Source organism: Cyprinodon variegatus, unplaced genomic scaffold (assembly GCF_000732505.1).
Source record: "Cyprinodon variegatus isolate N-32 unplaced genomic scaffold, C_variegatus-1.0 Scaffold215, whole genome shotgun sequence".
Classification (NCBI taxonomy): domain Eukaryota; kingdom Metazoa; phylum Chordata; class Actinopteri; order Cyprinodontiformes; family Cyprinodontidae; genus Cyprinodon; species Cyprinodon variegatus.
Window position 1 is genome coordinate 983,902 of NW_015150668.1, and position 19,228 is coordinate 1,003,129.

At 38.6% G+C, this 19,228-nt stretch overlaps 1 protein-coding gene across 1 annotated transcript in view; it reads left to right on the forward strand.

Moving 5' to 3' along the window:
- The window catches only part of pard3 (par-3 family cell polarity regulator), a 337,809-nt gene that overhangs the window by 225,395 nt on the left and 93,186 nt on the right, over window positions 1-19,228 (forward strand). Inside the window, exons 19-20 of the mRNA XM_015380465.1 lie at window positions 7,213-7,443; window positions 9,940-10,183. Coding sequence (XP_015235951.1) covers window positions 7,213-7,443; window positions 9,940-10,183 — 475 coding nt within the window. The remainder of the gene's footprint in view (window positions 1-7,212; window positions 7,444-9,939; window positions 10,184-19,228) is intronic.

Genomic DNA, 19,228 nt, shown 5'->3' on the forward strand with positions numbered 1-19,228 from the left:
AAAAAAAAATAAAAATAAAGTTGAACTAAGTCTATTCTCTGAGATACAGGGAGCCAGTGTAAGGACTTTAGAACTGGGGTGATGTGCTCTACTTTCTTAGTCTTAGTGAGGACACGGGCAGCAGCGTTCTGGATCAGGGAGCCAGTGTAAGGACTTTAGAACTGGGGTGATGTGCTCTACTTTCTTAGTCTTAGTGAGGACACGAGCAGCAGCGTTCTGGATCAGCTGCAGCTGTCTGGTCCACTTTTTAGGCAGACCTGTGAAAACATCGTTGCACTGCAGTAATCAATTCGGCTAAAAATAAACGCATGGATTAGTTTTTCCAGATCATGCTGAGAAATTAGTCCTTTAATCCTGGAAATATTTACTAAATGTTTACTAGAGAAGAGTCTGCTTCTTATAGCCGCCCGGAAAAGAAAAGGTAAACCTAAAGAAACCTCTGATAGCTTCGATCAAAGTCAAGATCTTTATCCATGAAAACCCAATCCAGTGATTCATTGTAAATCCCTTTATTGTCCCACAATGGGGAAATTCAGTCTCTGCATTTAAGCCATCCCCAATGGGGAGCAGTGGGCTGCCATTGTGCGGCGCCTGGGGAGCAGTGTGGGGTTAACTGTCTTGCACAGGAACCCAGAATGGAGGCTTTGGGGATGAAGCGCACTGCTCTAACCACTAGGCCAACGCTCCCCACATTAGTTAGAACCAATTTAGCCTATTAGTAATGGGTGCCTCTCAGAGTAGCAGTTTGAACAATTGTTTGTCTTTAACTTTTTGACGGACTGAACTCCTAAGTTTTCAGTTTTAGATCATTGAAGGGTTTTATAATAAATTGCACATTGATTTTCTAATACGGTCTGCTGAATATGTTATTAGACATGAACAATGCATACATTGGTAACTTTTTTTCCCCCATTCATATTTATGGTGTATATAGAAGCATAAAAATCAGTTGAGAGAGCCGCTATTGATCCTGCTGCTGCAAAATAACATTTGTATAGAGTAGCAAAGATGGATTTCATGTTGGGATACATGTTATATTAGCATCAACATCAGTATCAGCCAATGTTAGTCATTTTAAAGCACAATGGCTGCTGTAGTTCCCATGAATGAAAGTGAGCCAATATGACCTTGTGGCAGTAGGGTTGCATTAATCATGAAGTTGGTGCACCAACATGGCCCAGCCATTGCACTCAGGCTGCTCTGACCTTTATAAATTCTCCATTGGGGATCTGGATTATATTATTTTTGGTAGTGGGGGGACTCTATTTGGGGTTTCCCCAGACAATTTGCTGGGGCAGAGGGGGCCAAATGGTTTGAACAAGTAAGCCCCTCATGTTGTCCCTCGGGCGCTGCTCACTGCTCCCTCATGCTGATGGGTTAAATGCAGAAGACAAATTCTGGTGGAATGTACAATATTAATGAAAAACATATTGGTATATTATTAATAAAAAGCAGGTTATTTCTATTGTTTTATTTGTTACGGTGTATCTCTCCCAAAAGTAGGTTTAGCTAACAGAATTATCCCTCCTCAGGATTTATTTTACTTTTCCACTGCCTGGTGTCAGTTTTTCTTTTTACCATTTATTATAATTTGTGTTTTGTCCTGAATATAAATGATCCACGGTCCATTTACACAGGTCAAAACACAGCCCTCCTGCTGTAACCAAAGACTATGACAGCCATGTTATGGTATTTAACATACGCTACAGTCCTGCTCTGTGATTGGCTGAAGAGTTTATTGATACAGACCGCTGCCACATGGAGAATGGGACCACTTCAGAGACAGAGGACAATGCTGAACTGTTCAGGATCTGCTAGACGTGTCATTAATCTCTGAGAAAAGCTTTCGTCTGAGCGATTGCAACAAAAATTTAAAAGTCAACAATTGTATAATAGGTTGTTGTAGAATTCTGCATTGTCATTAATTAACAAAGTTTACAGTTATAAGAGGGAAACTACATTAGATTTTCTAAAAACTGGCCATTTTAATATGGATGGTTTAAAACATTTGCTGAAATTAAAACATTTCTTAAGTGATAGAAAATCATTTTTCTATTGTCTTTAGAAAAAATATTCATTAACCTTTGTCTAGACTAGACCTTAAAGGAGAAGTCCGGTCAGCAAGGAATGATCAATGGATCATTATTTATACTTAAAACTATTACGTTTGCAGTGATTTGATGAATTTAGCGTTAATCAGTAAAAAATATATATATAATAATTTTCGTCACAATGACTGAGTCCGGGAACGGATGTTTTTGTCCAAATATAGTAACACCTCACTCCTGACATCTTCTGGCAGTGACGTCACGGTGCAGTAAGCCTAGCGCCATTTTCCCAACTTTACAGCAAAAATCAGCGCAAACTACCTGACACATCTGCAATCAACAACAGTTACTTAAGATTTTGAGAGTTCCTCACCATTGAAATTTGTGAGAGCTATAGTTAAACTGACAATGCCCACGTGCATGGCAGTTGGAAGTTGTAATACATCAGGTAAAAGTGAAAAAAATAAAAATAAAAAAAATGTCACCTTTCCGTTTCATGAGCCCCCAAGGACCGATTCATCATTGAATTGCCAACTTGAAGAGGGAAGATTTGCCAGCGAACTTCTGGCCACAGACAAAACACATAATTAATCCGTTACTCCCTGCTTCGCATAGTGCACTGGTCATCACCATCATGGATAATAGAGTGTTGTTACAAACACCAGATACAGCACTGGGACTTGCTTAACAGCCAATACCAAACCGTGACGTCACAAACCGGTAGGTGGCAGTAATGGATTTCTCCAGTAAAGCACATTCAAATGAAAATTACTCTTAATTAAAATCACTTATTTGTTGAAAAGTATGCAATAATTACATCCTTAAAGTATTTTCAGAAGTTTGTATTCTGAATGTGACCAGATTTCTCCTTTAATTAGTAATAGAGAGTGCCGCAAATTAATGTAATCAAGATCATTTTAATAAACTCATCTAAATAAAATTACCTACCATTTTAGCTAAGCCGTTGTTTCCTTATTTGTTGATAGCAATTCACTTCTGTGTGAGTTGACTTTATAAAGTTTATAGAAAGCATCCCTCATCAGTGGAGCCAAGTTTGTAATTTAAAGTCATTCCAAAGTTAACTGCAGAGAACTAAACGAGGCAGTGAAATCAAACGACGTGACTTATTTTCTGCAGACTGAATCAATAGTTGCTTCTGGCAGCTGAGATGGTCCTCCTCTTGTACCGGCTGCTTCGTGATCCGTCTTTATTTGTTATGGCAAGGCCGTCGGAGCTGAAATTACAAGGATAATGTTTGTAAGAAGATGAACTGCTGTCCCACTCTGCCTGAATAGCGGTTGATTATACTGACCGACCGGTTGCCAGATATGAGGTGATGTATTTGAGCTATTATCTAAACATCGTTGTCTGACCTGCCGGTTAAGTTCTTTTCTCCCTATATAAAACAGGCGGCCGGTTTTCTTTAAGCCTGTTTATCTCCTGTTTGTGAGCAGGTACCTGACTGAGCAGAGTTTCACAAGAAATCAATTTGGCGAGTTCAGAGTCGGGGAAAGTTTTCCTGTTTGCGGCTGTTTTTCAGATCCCCAATAATATGTCAATTACTCATTTATTTGTTTTTCTTTTCTTAATGCTGTCACCGATGTGTGACTGTTGTGAATGGCAGCAGATAGTGCCTTTAAATAAAGTGGATGTGCAGCGTGGAAAGCACATCAGCGTGGCTCTCGCTGAGACATTAAGGGAACAGGACAGGCTGATGGGAATAAATGGGAGGCCGCTAACCCACAGGCTTGTTCGCTCTGCATGTATTCAATTTTCCAGTTGAGTGTTTTTTTTTTTTTTGCCTCCATCTGTGTCTTATTCAGTTTTTTTTTTCCTCGGCAATATCAAGTACTCAACATTGAGTACTTGAAAATATTCTGATATGAAATTGAAGCGTGTTAACAAATTTTCCTAATTAAGATTTAAAATGGAGGATTTCAATTCACTTTATTTATATAGCGCCAATTCTGATCATACAGTCAAAATGATTCAAACTTTTCTCTCTAAGGAAAACCATCGACTCATTGACTCAAAAACAATCCCTCACACTAAGCATGATATTAGCGACAGTGGAGAGGAAAAACTCCCTTTTAACAGGAAGAAACCTCCAGCAGAACCAGGCTCAGTGTGAGCAGCCGTTTGCCGAGGCCGACTGGGGTTCAAGGAGACAGAAGCAGAGATACAAAAAGCAGCTGTAAAAGGCGGCCCCATCCAGGAAACACACAGCCAGGCAGACGAGCTCCCAGCCAACTCCCATGCCAGAGGATGAAGAGAGAACATCCAGCCAGTCACAGTCAGAGAAACAGGACTACACTGGAAAATAGGCTGATCTCCAACATCTATAAACAAAGCGTTGATGGCAGCAGCGCAGCTGATATTTTCTCCAAATGTATCAGCTAAAAGCTTTTAAAACAAAAGATCACAATAGGATTTAAAAAATGTTTTAAACCATGATTAACAAAAACATTTCATACTAACTGTAGTTAGTTTGAATCCTCACATTTTACAAATTGAAATAGAAATTGAACTTGATTGGTCAAACAATGGAGAAATTCACTCTCTACATATTTAGCCATCCCCTTGGGGAGCAGTGGGCTGCCATTGTGCGGGAGCCACAGAGCAGAATGGGGGTTAAAGGTCTTGCTCAGAGACCCGCAGTGCAGGCTGTGGGGATTGATATGGGTTCTTGCAACCTTCTCAGAGCACAGTCCCACTGCTCTAACCACTAGGCCAACACTCCACTAATATTTTTAACAAAACGACCATTAGACATAAAATTAAAACATTGGTTCCTTTCTTTCTCTTGAACTGGATTAAATAAAATGTCCCCTTATAAATGGAGCCTTAAATACCAGTGTCTAAATGTAACCTTGATGAAAAGATTAAATCTGAACGATAACAAAAACTGAATAGGTATTCGACCATTGCTCATAGATGGTTGGTAAAAGAATTTACAGCTCAATTTATGTTTCCAAAGCTGGAAAAAAATATTCTAACTGCTACTGAGTCAAGGTTTCATTGTAGATTGTATTGGCATAGTGTCCAAGGTTGCTTTAATTCGGTTTCTGATTAAAAGTGGTGGGAATCACCATAGCAACAAGTCAGATGGCATTTTTTTCCCTAAGTCATGTGTGGCTCCACCAAATGAAAAGCATCTCATTCAGATGCCATTACTTTATTGTTGTGTTTGTCCAGCTAAATTTAAGACATTACCTGCTAAATATTTTAATTAAGGGGAAAATTAACTGTAAGATTATCCGGGTAGAACATCTGAGCTTTGTGATGGACTAGATTGAAAAATATGAAGATTTGAATGAATCTATAGAAAAACTGGGTTTCTATTTTAACCCAATAGGTTGAATTTATAAAAAATAAATACTATGCTTATTAAAGAGCTCAAAGAAACCGACTTTAACTCAGGCAAAATGTCAACAAATGAATTAAACGCACAAACAGAGCCTCACAGTCCCAACAAATAAATAACACCTAGTACATTTATTCTAAATATAGCCTTATTAAATCCCTATCAGTACAATATTAGAAGCAGCTACTACTCAAAATGTTGTTTTTAGCTCCTGTTAATGTATTATATTTGGATTTACATTCTGTCTTTATGACGTCTTCGTCCTTTTTCATCAGTCAGCAGTGCAACGCCCAGTTTCCAAATGAAACTGACCCAGGATACTGAGAACTCTTTCTTTTATTTGCTTCCATCCCTCATCACCTTTTTTCATTTATTACTCCCACTGCGTCCGCCCCGCTCATGTAAAAGAGGCCATATGGGGATTAGAACCGACTGATTTCTCCGAGTTTAATTAAAGTGTCATGTTTTTTCCAGTTTTGCTGATGGTTATTTTAATTTACAGCCTGGTGTTGTAATGAAGTTTGCAGTCAGTTAGGAGGAATGACACGTGAACACACAATCATCTCGAAAACAATATCCTGGTTCAATTACAGCATGTTGGTGTCGCCTTTTATTGCTCGTCATCCCTTAGGAGGGTACATCTGTTCAGGTGGACGAGGTGTTTCTCCTGTAATGTCCTTCCTCAGCAGCATTGGAACCTCTGAAGAACTATTTTGATCCCTTTCAGGACCTTTCAGGTTTAATACAGGCTGGATGGGTTTAAACCCAAACACCCTTTACTAAATAAATCAGTACTTCTGCTGAAACAGCCTCTTCATTTAATGTCTTATTGTTCTGTGAAATTAATATTGCATCAAATAATGAAAATAATTGTAGGTCTAGTAGTTTTCAGATATTAGTATTTGTGTTTGATTAAAATAAATCAATAAATCAGGCTTCTAGTCATTTGTTCACATATAGTACCAATTAATGTAATATTCCACCATTATGTCTGGATCATTCATCATTTTAATGATAAATAATTTAATATGAATGTTCAAATATCAGGTAATTATTTGACATTGATTAGTTTTAAATTGTTTTTAAGCTATGACTTTGTTGAAGTTAAGCAAATGTGGAAAATGTGTAGGATGGCCATAAATTGCATTTAAATGCTAATGAATCCTCCAAGTAATTTAATAATGCGTCAAACTCAATAAAAATTAGTAAAGCTAAACTTAATTAAGAGACTTAACAATATGCCAGGTCAAGGTTTAGGAAGTACAGAGTTATGAGTTAAACACACACCATGATAAAGGTTTATTATTGAGATTATTCTTAAACACAAAGTCTCAGTTCTTAACTGGGTTTTCTTCTGTTAGAATCAAATAATCTAAGCTAATGTCACAAATTTAGGTTCAGATCCAAAAGTTTGACTCTGTTTATTAAAGGGTAAAACCATAAAGATTTAAGAGGACTTGGAGTTGCCGTCTAGACTAGAAACTCTTATCTTCTCACAGCCGAGTTTTAAGACCTGCCACTGACTTTTTTCTCTAAAAATGAGTAAAGGGACTCGTTAGGCTCCAATGAATTTAAACTTTAATTGTAAAGACTCTTGATTCGACTCTGACTTACTTTTAAAATATTTAAGAATTGACTCCTCCCTAATATCGGTCCCTCCCTGAAAACACTGGAAACATTCCAGATTTAAGCATTAAGTGCTGTTATATGATAGATTGTAATGATAATATAGTAAATGAAGTTATTGAAATGATTTTGCTTCAGTTCCTCTCTATCGTTCCTCTTTATGGTCTCCATCAGGTTCTTCCACTAAAGATGTTGGACCTTCACTAGGGCTAAAGAAGTCCAGCTCTCTTGAAAGCCTCCAGACTGCTGTTGCAGAGGTCACCCTCAACGGGGACCTCCCCTTCCACAGGCCCCGGCCTCGCATCATAAGGGGGCGGGGCTGCAACGAGAGCTTCCGAGCAGCTATCGACAAATCCTACGACCGACCGGCGGCCTTAGAGGATGACGACGAGGGCATGGAGACTTGTAAGATGCCACAGTATCCATTTGATCTGAATTCTTTTTCACAGAAACGATTCCTGGGGTTCCACTGAACAACCTCTGACTCCTGGAATTTTATGCCAAGGATGTAATTGTTATTGGATTGTTTTTGCATATAACACTAACTGTGATGAGTCCTAACAAAGCAGTCCTGGAGTGTTTTTCACTAAAACTTATTGCATGGGAGTGACAGCAGAATGACTAATGCCTGATATCTGGCAGCAGGAGGTCTCACTGCTTTCGGCTATGGCTTTTTAATCACTCAGGTTGTAACCATACTGGATATCATATACATCCCTATTTTAGTTTGAGCATTGTTTTTAATTGTTACTTGGTTGATCTATTATGAGATTAAATGCAGATGAACCTTGCAACGTGTAAAGGTGTCAGATTTAGGCATCATTTCCATCTGCAGTCCCTGCCAGGCTGGTGGTCCATCAAGACTCTTTCTATTTAATTTAATTTATTTATTTATTTATTTATTTGACAGGGACAGTGTACATTAAAAAGCAGAATTAATGCACCAGAATTAGCTAAAAGGCTATTTTTCATCTGTTGTCCCTGGACAGATCTGAAAATTGTCACAGTAATGGGAAAAAGATGGAGATTTTCTCTTTAAATATTAGCTATATTTTTACAATTATCCTGAAAAATGTGGAACCCCAAGTTTGAACTTTTTCATTGTGACAGTGTTTGCTTTCTTTTTAATTTTATTGTAAATATAACTTTAGATGAGTTGAATTGATTTAGATATTAGGCAACATTTAAGGCTGATTTATACTCAGAAACCAGGTCGTCTGCGTGTGTCGCAGTTAACGCAGATATGCCCCTGCCCCTTCCCCAGACACTCTGCTGTACCTCTTCAACATTATAGGTGACCGCAGACATGAGGCCTCTGATTGGTCAAATCTACCGGTATTAGTATTTCCTGTTTGGTACCTTACCGGCTTGTTTTGTTTCTGCGACACACTGCTGTGGGACTGTAACACGCCCTTTACTTGGCAGCAGCAGTGCTTGGTGCAGCTAAGTCTACATTTTCTTTCCTTTTTTACTTGGCTAAATTAAGAAAACACAAATGAAGGGTGAGCTCAAACTGGTTCTTGGGTCTCAACAATATTCAGGAATATCAAAATCAATTGATATTCTGCAAGAAATTTGAAAACTGTTCATTCATTTAATAAGAAAAACCTTACTATGTAACCTTAACCTTACCATACTTTTATTTTTCCCTAAAACACTCCATGTTTAGCTTATTATGGATCAGGTAAAACAAATGAATGAAAGTTTAGCATTAATGTTCTTAAAGGCCCCTAAGATTAAATTCAGAATATTGTAGCATATTAGCTTTTTACAAATTGTGTATTCCCTTAGGTGTAATTAGATCTATATAAATGAATCCTTTCATCAATTTTGATGAAACTAATCTATTCTATCAACGCTAAAATTAAAACATTGATCCACTTCATCATCTAAAAGACAAACCTTTATTTTACAATGATTTATTAATATTATTATTAGAACATTACTGTTTTTGAGTTAAATATCAAATGTCTGTAAAGGCTTTGAAATAAAGTGTTTAAATTTTTATTATTTATTCACTTTTTACAGGTCTATTAAATTGTTTTATATTGACTTGAGTTTGAACTGAATGGAAATCTTAGACAGACTTTCCCTGTTTTATCCAAACAAACCAATAAACATTGTATCCTGATAAAGCAGTTAAGCATGGAGGTGATCAGGGTTTTTTTTTGTTGCTTCCAGACACGGATGACTCGGCATAATTGATGAAACTGAAGTTTTCTGTAGCAAGACAACTATAGAGGTGCATATCCAGCAGTTAGTTAGTGTTCCTACGATTAAGTGCGCTTTGGTTATGCAGCAGGAAAATTATTGAAAACACATCAGCATTTTTACCTCCCAAATAGACATTCAAGGTTCAAAATGGTCTAGTCAAAGTCTTTGGACTTGCTTCTGATTGCAAAGTTTGTACTATAACCTTAAACAGACTTTTCACGCACGCGCACTTTCCAGTCTGCTATATATATACCGGTAAATTAAACAGGAATTAGCTTTTACACCTTCAAAACAAGATGGTTTTAGAAACCTTTTGTTATCACAGTTTAAAAGCTGCATTTTCTATTTACTTGGGATAAATTTAATGTTAAGTGTTTCTTGGTTGATTTGAAACATTAAGGTGGACAGGATGGCAAAAAGGAAATAAATCTGAAAGGAGTTAAAGAAGCAAATTATTTTTTAAATGCATTCACTATCCAATTATAGTTAGAGGAAAAAGTAATGTATTGCTTTCAGTCATTTCCCAGTGTCTTTACACTTTAATGGTTTCCATTTAAATGGAAAGCAGAACTCTAGTAGTTTAACTTTGTCAGAAACTTCACATTTATAACTACGATGCATTAAAGTTTTAAAGACTTTTTGGTTGCAATCTGTACTGTAACTGATTCCCATGTTTCTTGCTCTCAGTGGAGGAGGACACAGAGGAGAGTTCACGATCGGGCAGGGACTCTGTTTCCACTGTGGCAGACCAGACCCCGCTGTCCCCAGGGCCAGAAAAGCCGCTGGTCAATGGCACCAACCGCAGCAAGGAGGAGAAGAAGAAGGACAAAGACAAAACAGGGAAAGAGAAGAAGAAGCAGGACGGAGGAAAGGAGAAGGAAAAAGGAAAACCAAAGAAAGGAATGTTGAAGGGACTCGGAGAGATGTTCAGGTAAAACGCTCTGGAAAAACTTTTTAACTTCACTCAAGATTCATTCAAGATAAATGAAGATAGAAGCAGGCTTCAGTTTCTCAAAATGTTTCTTCTACCACTCCAATTTTAGACAGAATCTCCACCCTTCCTGATCAGGGATTCAAATGATCATAAATATTCATCAATGTGACATTGATCACTATCCTGTGAAAGCAGCCTGCATACGAATGGTCCGTATACAGGCAGCCCGCATATGAACGGTCCGTATACAGGCAGCATGCATACGAACAGTCCGTATAAAGCAGTCTGCATACAAACGGTCCGTATACAGGCAGCCCGCATATGAACGGTCCGTATATAGGCAGCCCGCATACGAAGGGTCCGTATACAGGCAGCCTGCATACAAACGGTCCGTATACAAGCAGCCTGCATACGAATGGTCCGTATACAGGCAGCCCGCATATGAACGGTCCGTATACAAGCAGCCCGCATATGAACGGTCCGTATACAGGCAGCCCGCATATGAACGGTCCGTTTAAAGCAGCCCGCACACGAACGGTCCGTATAAAGCAGCCTGCATACGAACGGTCCATATAAAGCAGCCTGCATACAAACGGTCCGTATACAGGCAGCCCGCATATGAACGGTCCGTATATAGGCAGCCCGCATACGAACGGTCCGTTTAAAGCAGCCCGCACANACAAATGTGATTAATATAGCCTGTAGCAAAGTGTCTGAAGGTTCACTTTAATGTTTCTGCAGGTTGTCAAGAGTTGATTCGGGGTCTTTAGGTGATTTGTGGGTTAGAGTGAAGTGAAAAGTTTGAAAAAAGTTAAAAAAATACTCTAAAAAGGATCAAAGAGAAAGCCATGTCCAAGTATCACTATGAAAGGGTGCACTTTAGAGGGAGGAGTGGTTGATAGGAAACAACGTTTAAAGAAAATCTGGATATATTGAGAAAATGTTCCAGCTGGATGTATGAAGAAGCCATCAAAAGCTGCAACTGAGCAATCAGGCTGTGCTGGTTGGAAACAGCAGGGATGCAGGAATCCCTAAACATTCTCTAAAACAATTGCATTTTTTGGAACAATATGACATCATTGTGGTCTGGCAGCTGTAATCGAAGCAGAACTACTTCTGTGGTATCTGTGAAGTGGTTTTGCTGCAGTGGGAGGGACCTGTATAGACTTACTAGGAGTATAAAATATTGCGGACAGACAGCACTTTGTTCTTGCAACCTTTAATAAAAGAGTGAATGTCTCTGTTCTTCCAGAGTATTTGTATGCACTTTGATGTAAACTCAAATAATATGGCTGTCAAGTGATTGTTTTCACTGTTTTACCTTAAAAAACACCGATCTGTGTTGAAGTTGCAGAAAATGAACAAAGGTTGTTATTATTAAATAGAAAGTTATTTCTTTCCATGCAAAATAAAATCCTCCTTCCTCACAGGAGCGGTGTGCATTGCTAAGACACTGGCTCATTTCTGGCACCATCAGGTCAGCCCCATTAAGACTCAATAAATCTGTCTGTTTGATCCTTATCCAGGTTTACTGGCAGAGACGGCTGATGTGAGATAAGTTTAATCCATCTGTGGCGGGTCTGGATTCAATTAGGTCTTCATTATGCATCGCAGAGTTGTGCAACAGAATTACAGATACGCTCTGCCTCGCCATAATGTAACTAAGATCTGGGATGAGATGCAGAGGATAAAATAAAGTATTCTCTCAGCCGGAGGATCCACCTGAATCATCAGTGAGTTAGTCAGCAGCAGTCAGTTTTGATAAATTTACGTGAGGAAATTTGTGTTCACAGCCTTTAATGACTGTAGGCAGCCATAGTAAAGGTGAAATAAAAACTTTTAGTTGATCTTTTATTGTAGTTTAATTTTCTTACATGTATAAATCAGCCTTTAATCTGAAATACATCATTGTATGTAAAATAATGATTTTAAGTCTGATTCATATATTGTAAATCAACCAATGCTGGCAAGTTCACGTTATTATTACTGAAAAAATAACTTTTATTTGTTATTTTTATCTAATCGGCTTTGATCGGCTCTCTGCTTCAACTGACTGAGTTTGAGAAGAGAAAGCAGAAACAAAAATAGGGACTGTGAAGCACAGATCCAGGGGTTCTTTGTTAAATAAATCCAATCCACCTTACTTATATAACACATTGGACTACAAAAATATTTCCAATGTGCTGCACATAAAAACAAATTAACAAAAAAAAAAAACATAAATGCACAAAAAAAAAGCAGTGAGAGTTCAAAATGAATAAATAAATAAAAAGGACATTGAGGAACACACAATTATGTGGTGTTAAAAGCCAAAGAGTAAAAGTGGGTATTAAAGCAGAGTTCCCACGGGTCCTTGAAAAGTCTTAAAAGGCATTGAATTCTTCAAAATAAAACTAAGGCCTTAATCGGTGTTAAAATTTATCTTTTTTGCATTTGCAATCTAAATAAAACATTAAAATTGAAAACATTTTTTTAATAAAAAAAATAAATAAATAAATAACGCCTCGCCATCATTGGTTCCGTCCCGATAAAAGCGTTGTTACAGCCGGGACATTTGGGAGATGCGCCATTAACTTTTTGTCTGGAAAATATGAGCAAGTGTAAATGTAAAATGTAAAATTGTCTATCCAGCCAAAAGTTTTCTCCATGGCTAAAACCAGGGAACACATATGAGGCACAGTGGATTTTGTGCAAGAAGCGATTCAAGCTCGGAACGATGGGAATTAAGGCAGGGAAGTCGCACATGCAAAGCACGAAACACAAAGCGTCAAAATTGAGTTTTTTTAGCTGCAAAAAAGACTTAGCTCTGGTTATGTTGTGGCTTTAAAACTGATTTATTTTGTTCCCTGCTAAAACAAAGTTTGTGAATTCAGTTAAATAATTGTTAAAATATTTCTGTCATTTGTTTGTTTTTAGCTTTCTTCCTGTATGGGAAGTTTTTCAAAATTTGAGACATTAGTGCAGTGGTTTATGTTAATGTAAACCTTTGGGTTAAATTGTCACAAGCGGGTTTTTCTTGTTTCTTTTTTATTTCAAGTGGCATTAAAAAGTCTTAAAAAGTTTTGAATTTAACTTGCCTTATGCTGTAGGAACCCTGTAGAATGAGACTTAAAACACTCCACTGTGGGGGCTATTCGTATATGGAGGGGCAAAGTATTCCAAAGTCTGGGGCCAACTACAGACAAAGGCTCTATCCCCTCTGGTTTTAAGCGTCGTCTTAGACACTGTTAGCTGAACATGGCCCTCATACCGCAGAGTACGTGCTGGAGAGTAAATCTGGGCGAGATTGGTAATGTATTGAGGAGCCGTCCCATTCAAAGCTCTAAAGACAAGCAATAAAATCTTAAAACCATTTATAAAACAAAGTGTTAAAATCAGTCGTAAAAAGTAATGGGCGGCAGTAGCTCCTTCAGTGGCTTTAGCTAACAGAGAAACAGCTAAGATTCAGGATTTAACATTTATTCATTGTCAGTTGTATTAAAAAGATAATTGAGAAGCCCACATCATTACAGATCTTTCACTGTGCTCATAAATGGNTTGTTTCTTTTTTATTTCAAGTGGCATTAAAAAGTCTTAAAAAGTCTTGAATTTAACTTGCCTTATGCTGTAGGAACCCTGTAGAATGAGACTTAAAACACTCCACTGTGGGGGCTGTTCGTATATGGATGGGCAAAGTATTCCAAAGTCTGGGGCCAACTACAGACAAAGGCTCTATCCCCTCTGGTTTTAAGCCTCGTCTTAGGCACTATTAGCTGAACATGGCCCTCATACCTCAGAGTACGTGCTGGAGAGTAAATCTGGAGGAGATTGGTAATGTATTGAGGAGCCATCCCATTCAAAGCTCTAAAGACAAGCAATAAAATCTTAAAATCATTTATAAAACAAAGTGTTAAAACAAGTCGTAAAAAGTAATGGGTGGCAGTAGCTCCTTCAGTGGCTTCAGCTAACAGAGAAACAGCTAGGATTCAGGATTTAACATTTATTCATTGTCAGTTGTATTAAAAAGATAATTGAGAAGCCCACATCATTACAGATCTTTCACTGTGCTCATAAATGGACATTAGATGCTTTGCCTCAAGGTCACAATGCTTTTCATTCCAGACCCACCTGGATTAGTTTCAGTTTTCTTCTTGAATAAAGGTTCAGAAAATGTAAAAAGATGTAAGCATGAGCTGCTGTAACACAAGATGAATCTACTTTAAGGGTTTTAAGCTTTTAAGTGTTGGGATGGCAGTCTTTTATTAAACTATCACTCTGTTTTTACTAATTTATTGGGTTTATATTTTACTTTTAGGAAAAAGATACGTTTTTAAAACATGGATTACATTGTTTTTGGGTGATTGCCATAATTCCTTTTTTTTTTTCATATTTTAGCTGTTTGGGGAGGGGTCTGCACAAATATGCTGCTCTAAATATTAAAAAAGAAACAAAAGTCAGAGCTTTGGAATCTCTGAGTTTGACAGGTGATGTTTGGGAGCCGGAGTTTAGCAAACAGAACTTAAATGAGTGTTTGATAAAAAGAACTGTTGATGGAAGGAAAGAGAGAGAGCATCGGGATCTGTGTTTGACTGTCAAAATGAAACGGCATGCTAATTTGTGTGTTGCCCCGCATCGCATAGCTTTGGCAGCTTTTTTTTTTTTTTTAAAGCGTCAATTTGCAAAGCGTGAGGATCCCAGGAGAGCTGCTGCAGGGTGCGTTCGGGCGCTCCTGATGAGGGTCGGGTTCTGGAGTGACTGAAGGTTCTGCTAGCAGGAGCTTGGAGGGGGGTGACTGGGCCCGGTCTTTGATGTGAGGCGCCATGTTTGAGGAGCCGTCAGATAGACTCTGTGTGCCCGAGAGTGATCAGCCTGACCCTCTCATGTCTCTGAAGCCTCGCTCTGAGTCCCAATCAAAGCATCATTACCATCAATGCCTGCCAGCAGCGCAGCCTGCCAACTCTCCCTCTGATCGTCTCTTGGACTCGGAAGCTGCACCCTGTCTGTCGGCTTGGCATGTGCCGGGACGCTTGTTGCCCAGAAATCTGAGGGCTGCTCTAATTTTGCTGTCTGCTCCGTGTTTGTGTTCATCTTAAACAAGTGAACAAGCCTAAATTTGCACTGTTACAATCTCTGTGCTGGGATGTACCAAGAACCGCACATGGAGCGTGTTTGTGTTGCCGTTTGCTGTCAGCTGATGGGTTTTCTCAGAGCCTTTCGCTCAGATCCGCTGGGCGAGGCGACTCTGACTCATCATGCTCTGATCTTTCCATCTTTAGATGCTGTTGACGATGTGTTCATTTTAATCTGTTGCATCTTGCAACAGCTGTGTCTCCAAAATAACATGTGGCATGCAGCCAACGGAGAAAATGCCATGGGAGGAACACATTTAAAGAGCAGGTTCAAACTTAAGAGGGGATGTAGGCATCAAAGATCTGTGTTATTCTGCTGTTACCACCTCTAAATGGATGAAAATACAACTGTCTGAGATCGTATCTCAGTTCATTTTAAGCCTTTGTTTATCTTTGTTTGCTTCACTTTTCCCAGATCATTGCTTCCAGACCCAACAGACGCGTTGGTTTGGAGAAAACTGAGTTCAGCAAACAGAACTTTGAATGAACGTTTAGTACAATGAGATGTTGAAACACTGTTTCCACAGTTTTTTTCTGTACTGATAAACAGTGCCACCAGAAAGTATTCACAGCACTTTACGTTTTTCACATTTAGCTCTGTTAAAGCCTTATAAGCTCCCCCAACGAGGGTATGTTTTAGTCTTGTTTGTTTGTTTGTTATAACTTGAAAAGTTGTAAATGGATTTGAAGAAAAAATCTTAACCAAAGGTGCACCTCAGTCCAAAGGAGAATCCATTAAAGCTTGGCAATGATCCACATCATAATCTGATTGCAAGAATTTGTTAAAGAATCCTTTAACAGTATTTGGTGGAAAAAAGAGTTCCCCCCAAAACCTGAGGGTGGCAGCACTGACTATTGAAAGCTTCTGCAGCAGACTCAAAGAAGTCCATAAGTATCATACTGAGGACAAAAACACAGGAAAGGTGAGCCCTTCCTCGCTTGAATTCTCAGATCAGCTACTGTGAATGAAGAAGGTGTGCGCAGAACAGACACCAGAGGCTGCAGACACATGCAGGGCCTTATTTAGAAACCTATGAAAGGGTTTTCCTGAGCTGCCCAGTGTGTTAACTGTTGGGTTAATTGGCTTCTCTAGATTCTCCTTAGGTGTGAGTGTGTGGGTTAATGGTTGTTTGTCTCTGTGTTGCCCTGCGATGGACTGGCAACGTGTCCAGGGTATACCCCGCCTCTCGCCCTTAGACAGCTGGAGATAGACACCACCTCTCCTCACGACCCCACTCGGGATAAAGCGTGTCAGAAAATGGATGGATGGATGGATGAAAGGATTTTAATGAAATTACCAAAGATGCAGCTCATGTCAGGAACAACTTCTTTAAATATAATTTAAAAATTATTTATTAGAGTTTTGGTGAAGAGGTTGTTCAGGTTGCCCATTATGGTCTGTATTTTATTAAACATCCGTCTCCCATTTGAACCACTGACCCTGCTGCTCCTCCAGCAGATGATGCAGGAACCTTCTCCACAACTGCTGTAGAGAAGATCTGCAGCATCGTGCTTCACACACTGAAGGGACATAAGCTTCTTCCAGATGTACTGTCTGATGAGAACCTCCTTACTGTCTCATTTCTTGCTACTTTGAGATCGAGCCAGACTACATAATCTGAGCAAATTAAGATCAAATCTCTGTTTTATGTTATCAATATCCTTTTAAAAAGGGTAAGTTTCTAAATATTCCCGAACAAAAACTTTATCAAAGTGTTTAGATGTCAATGTTGCTGTTTGCTGAAATCAAAGCCTTTATTCCCCAGTAATTACTGCTTTGCATCTCTGAAATGCCACAAATCCTTTCCCACAGCGCCACTGAAGATCTGTTTTTGCTTTTTCTGCTAATGAAGGGATTATTAGTGACACTCAGACGTTCAGCTGAATTGGATCAGCTGAATCCCTGACATTTTCAAGTGATCGTTTAAAACTGCAGAACCGCCGTCAGAGACTCCGCATCGATCACGTCGGGCTCAACAACGCCGCGGGCCTCACCGTGCTTTGAATAGTAGATCCTTATATACCCTGGTGTCACGGTTGATATCCTCTCTCCTCTGCAGAGTTTTCCAGTTCTGTCATAAATCTTCGTCTGCATGCAAAGGTGTGCGTGCATGTTTGTGTATGACGAGGTTGTTTTTAAAGGGCTGTTAATGAAAGTTAGTGGTGTGGGGAGAGAACGTGACAGCCACCTCCAGCTCTGATAGATCACTCTTGCTCCCTGCATTAACTCCAGGCTGTCAGTCTGAGCGTTTCAGACAGCAGCAGCCACATCAATCAGGTGCAGGAACACCACTCCATCTCTCTGCTGCAGTCTTTCCCCTCACAGCCTATCTTTTCCTTTTCCTCTCAGCCTGCTGGTTTCAGTGCCTGGGTTTCTACCTGTTTCGTTTCATTTACCATTTTGACCATTTGACAAAAATAGTAAAGAAGCAATCCAACTTTCAAGCATAAATCTAAAGTGTTTGAAAAGTATACATTTTTCGTGAAATTAACAAACATTGCACCTAAAATACCACCCCCTGTCTAAATGATGGTTGCAAGGGTTGTTACAGTGATTTAGAAGCATGATTTCGATTTTCATCCTTCAATTTTAATTAAAGAAAAGCATATTTCTTCTAATTTCTTGCTTTATAGTAGAGATGATCTTTTCTCTTCCTCCAAAGTTTAGTCATCTGGCCACAGCCTTTTTTCCCGAATCTCATGTTAAAATAATCTCTGTGGTTTCCGCCGAATCTAAAGCGAAGCTGTACAGGTAAAGTGTTAAAAGCAGTGCTTCTACCAATGGTGCTCTTAATTCTTAGATTTCACAGACATTAACCACATGAATGCACAATAAATTAAAGGTAACATGGTCTATATTTACATTATGACTCAATAATAAAGGAGGAGCTTAAATAAGATAGGCTATATGTTTTGGTGGCATTTTACAGAAACCATTTGCTTAATTTGTTTAAAAAATACATGTTTGCAGAAAGTTTCCTTTTCATTTTGATATGATTTGTTGATTATTGACTTTGTATCTCACCTCAATTAACTTCCTGTGAATTTTTTGGATAAAACATACAGTAAAAACTGATTTCTAGCCTTTCAAACCTGAAAGGAACATTATCAAATTTGGTAAACATTATTTCAGCTTCTCTTTTTCCAGAGCTGCAGCAGAAAATAGGCTTTTCCTTTTGTACGATTAACGTGATTTATTAAGAGTTATGTTTCCTAACAACATTTTCATCTCATCGTTTAATAAAGTTAGGAAACAGCTTATAGTGTAGTTTAGTCAGTCATGCATATCGGCTATGATTTAACAAAAAAAAAACATGTCTATATAGGAACAAACTGATAATTTTCAGCTGCTGGGTTTTTATGAAGGTTGGATAATTTTAAATAGCCTTAGTTTTTTTTTGTTTTTTGTTTTTTATGAAGAAATATGTTTGCATTTATTTGACAGACAGAGTCACACGGTGTAAAGATGAAATATGTGAAAAATCTGGATGAACGGCATCATGAAGCCGTCTTTCCTAAAATCACTCAGGAATGTTTTTACTTTACTGTGAACATGATTTTAGAATAAAGCTCCTAAAATATGTAGATCTATGTACTTTATTTCTACATTGTTGAAGTCTCATGCTGCCTTTGAAACTCGTCCTGAAATCACGAGAGTTTAGGACAAAGCTGCAGTTTCAACTTATGAGTGGCCTTAGTTGAATAATTTCCACTTGTCAGATTCCTGAAGCTGGTCTTATAACCCAGTCCAATTCTGTGTAGATGTCCTCTCTTTGGTCCTTCACATTCTTTGTCAGATTTTTGGATTTATCAGTAGCGGCAAACAAATTAGTAAAAAAAAGGTCCTCATCTTGTAACAGTGTGCTAGCCTGACGTAGTCCTACTCAATTCTAGTCAGAATATGAGTCTGATACTGCTCCATAGAGCTGTGATT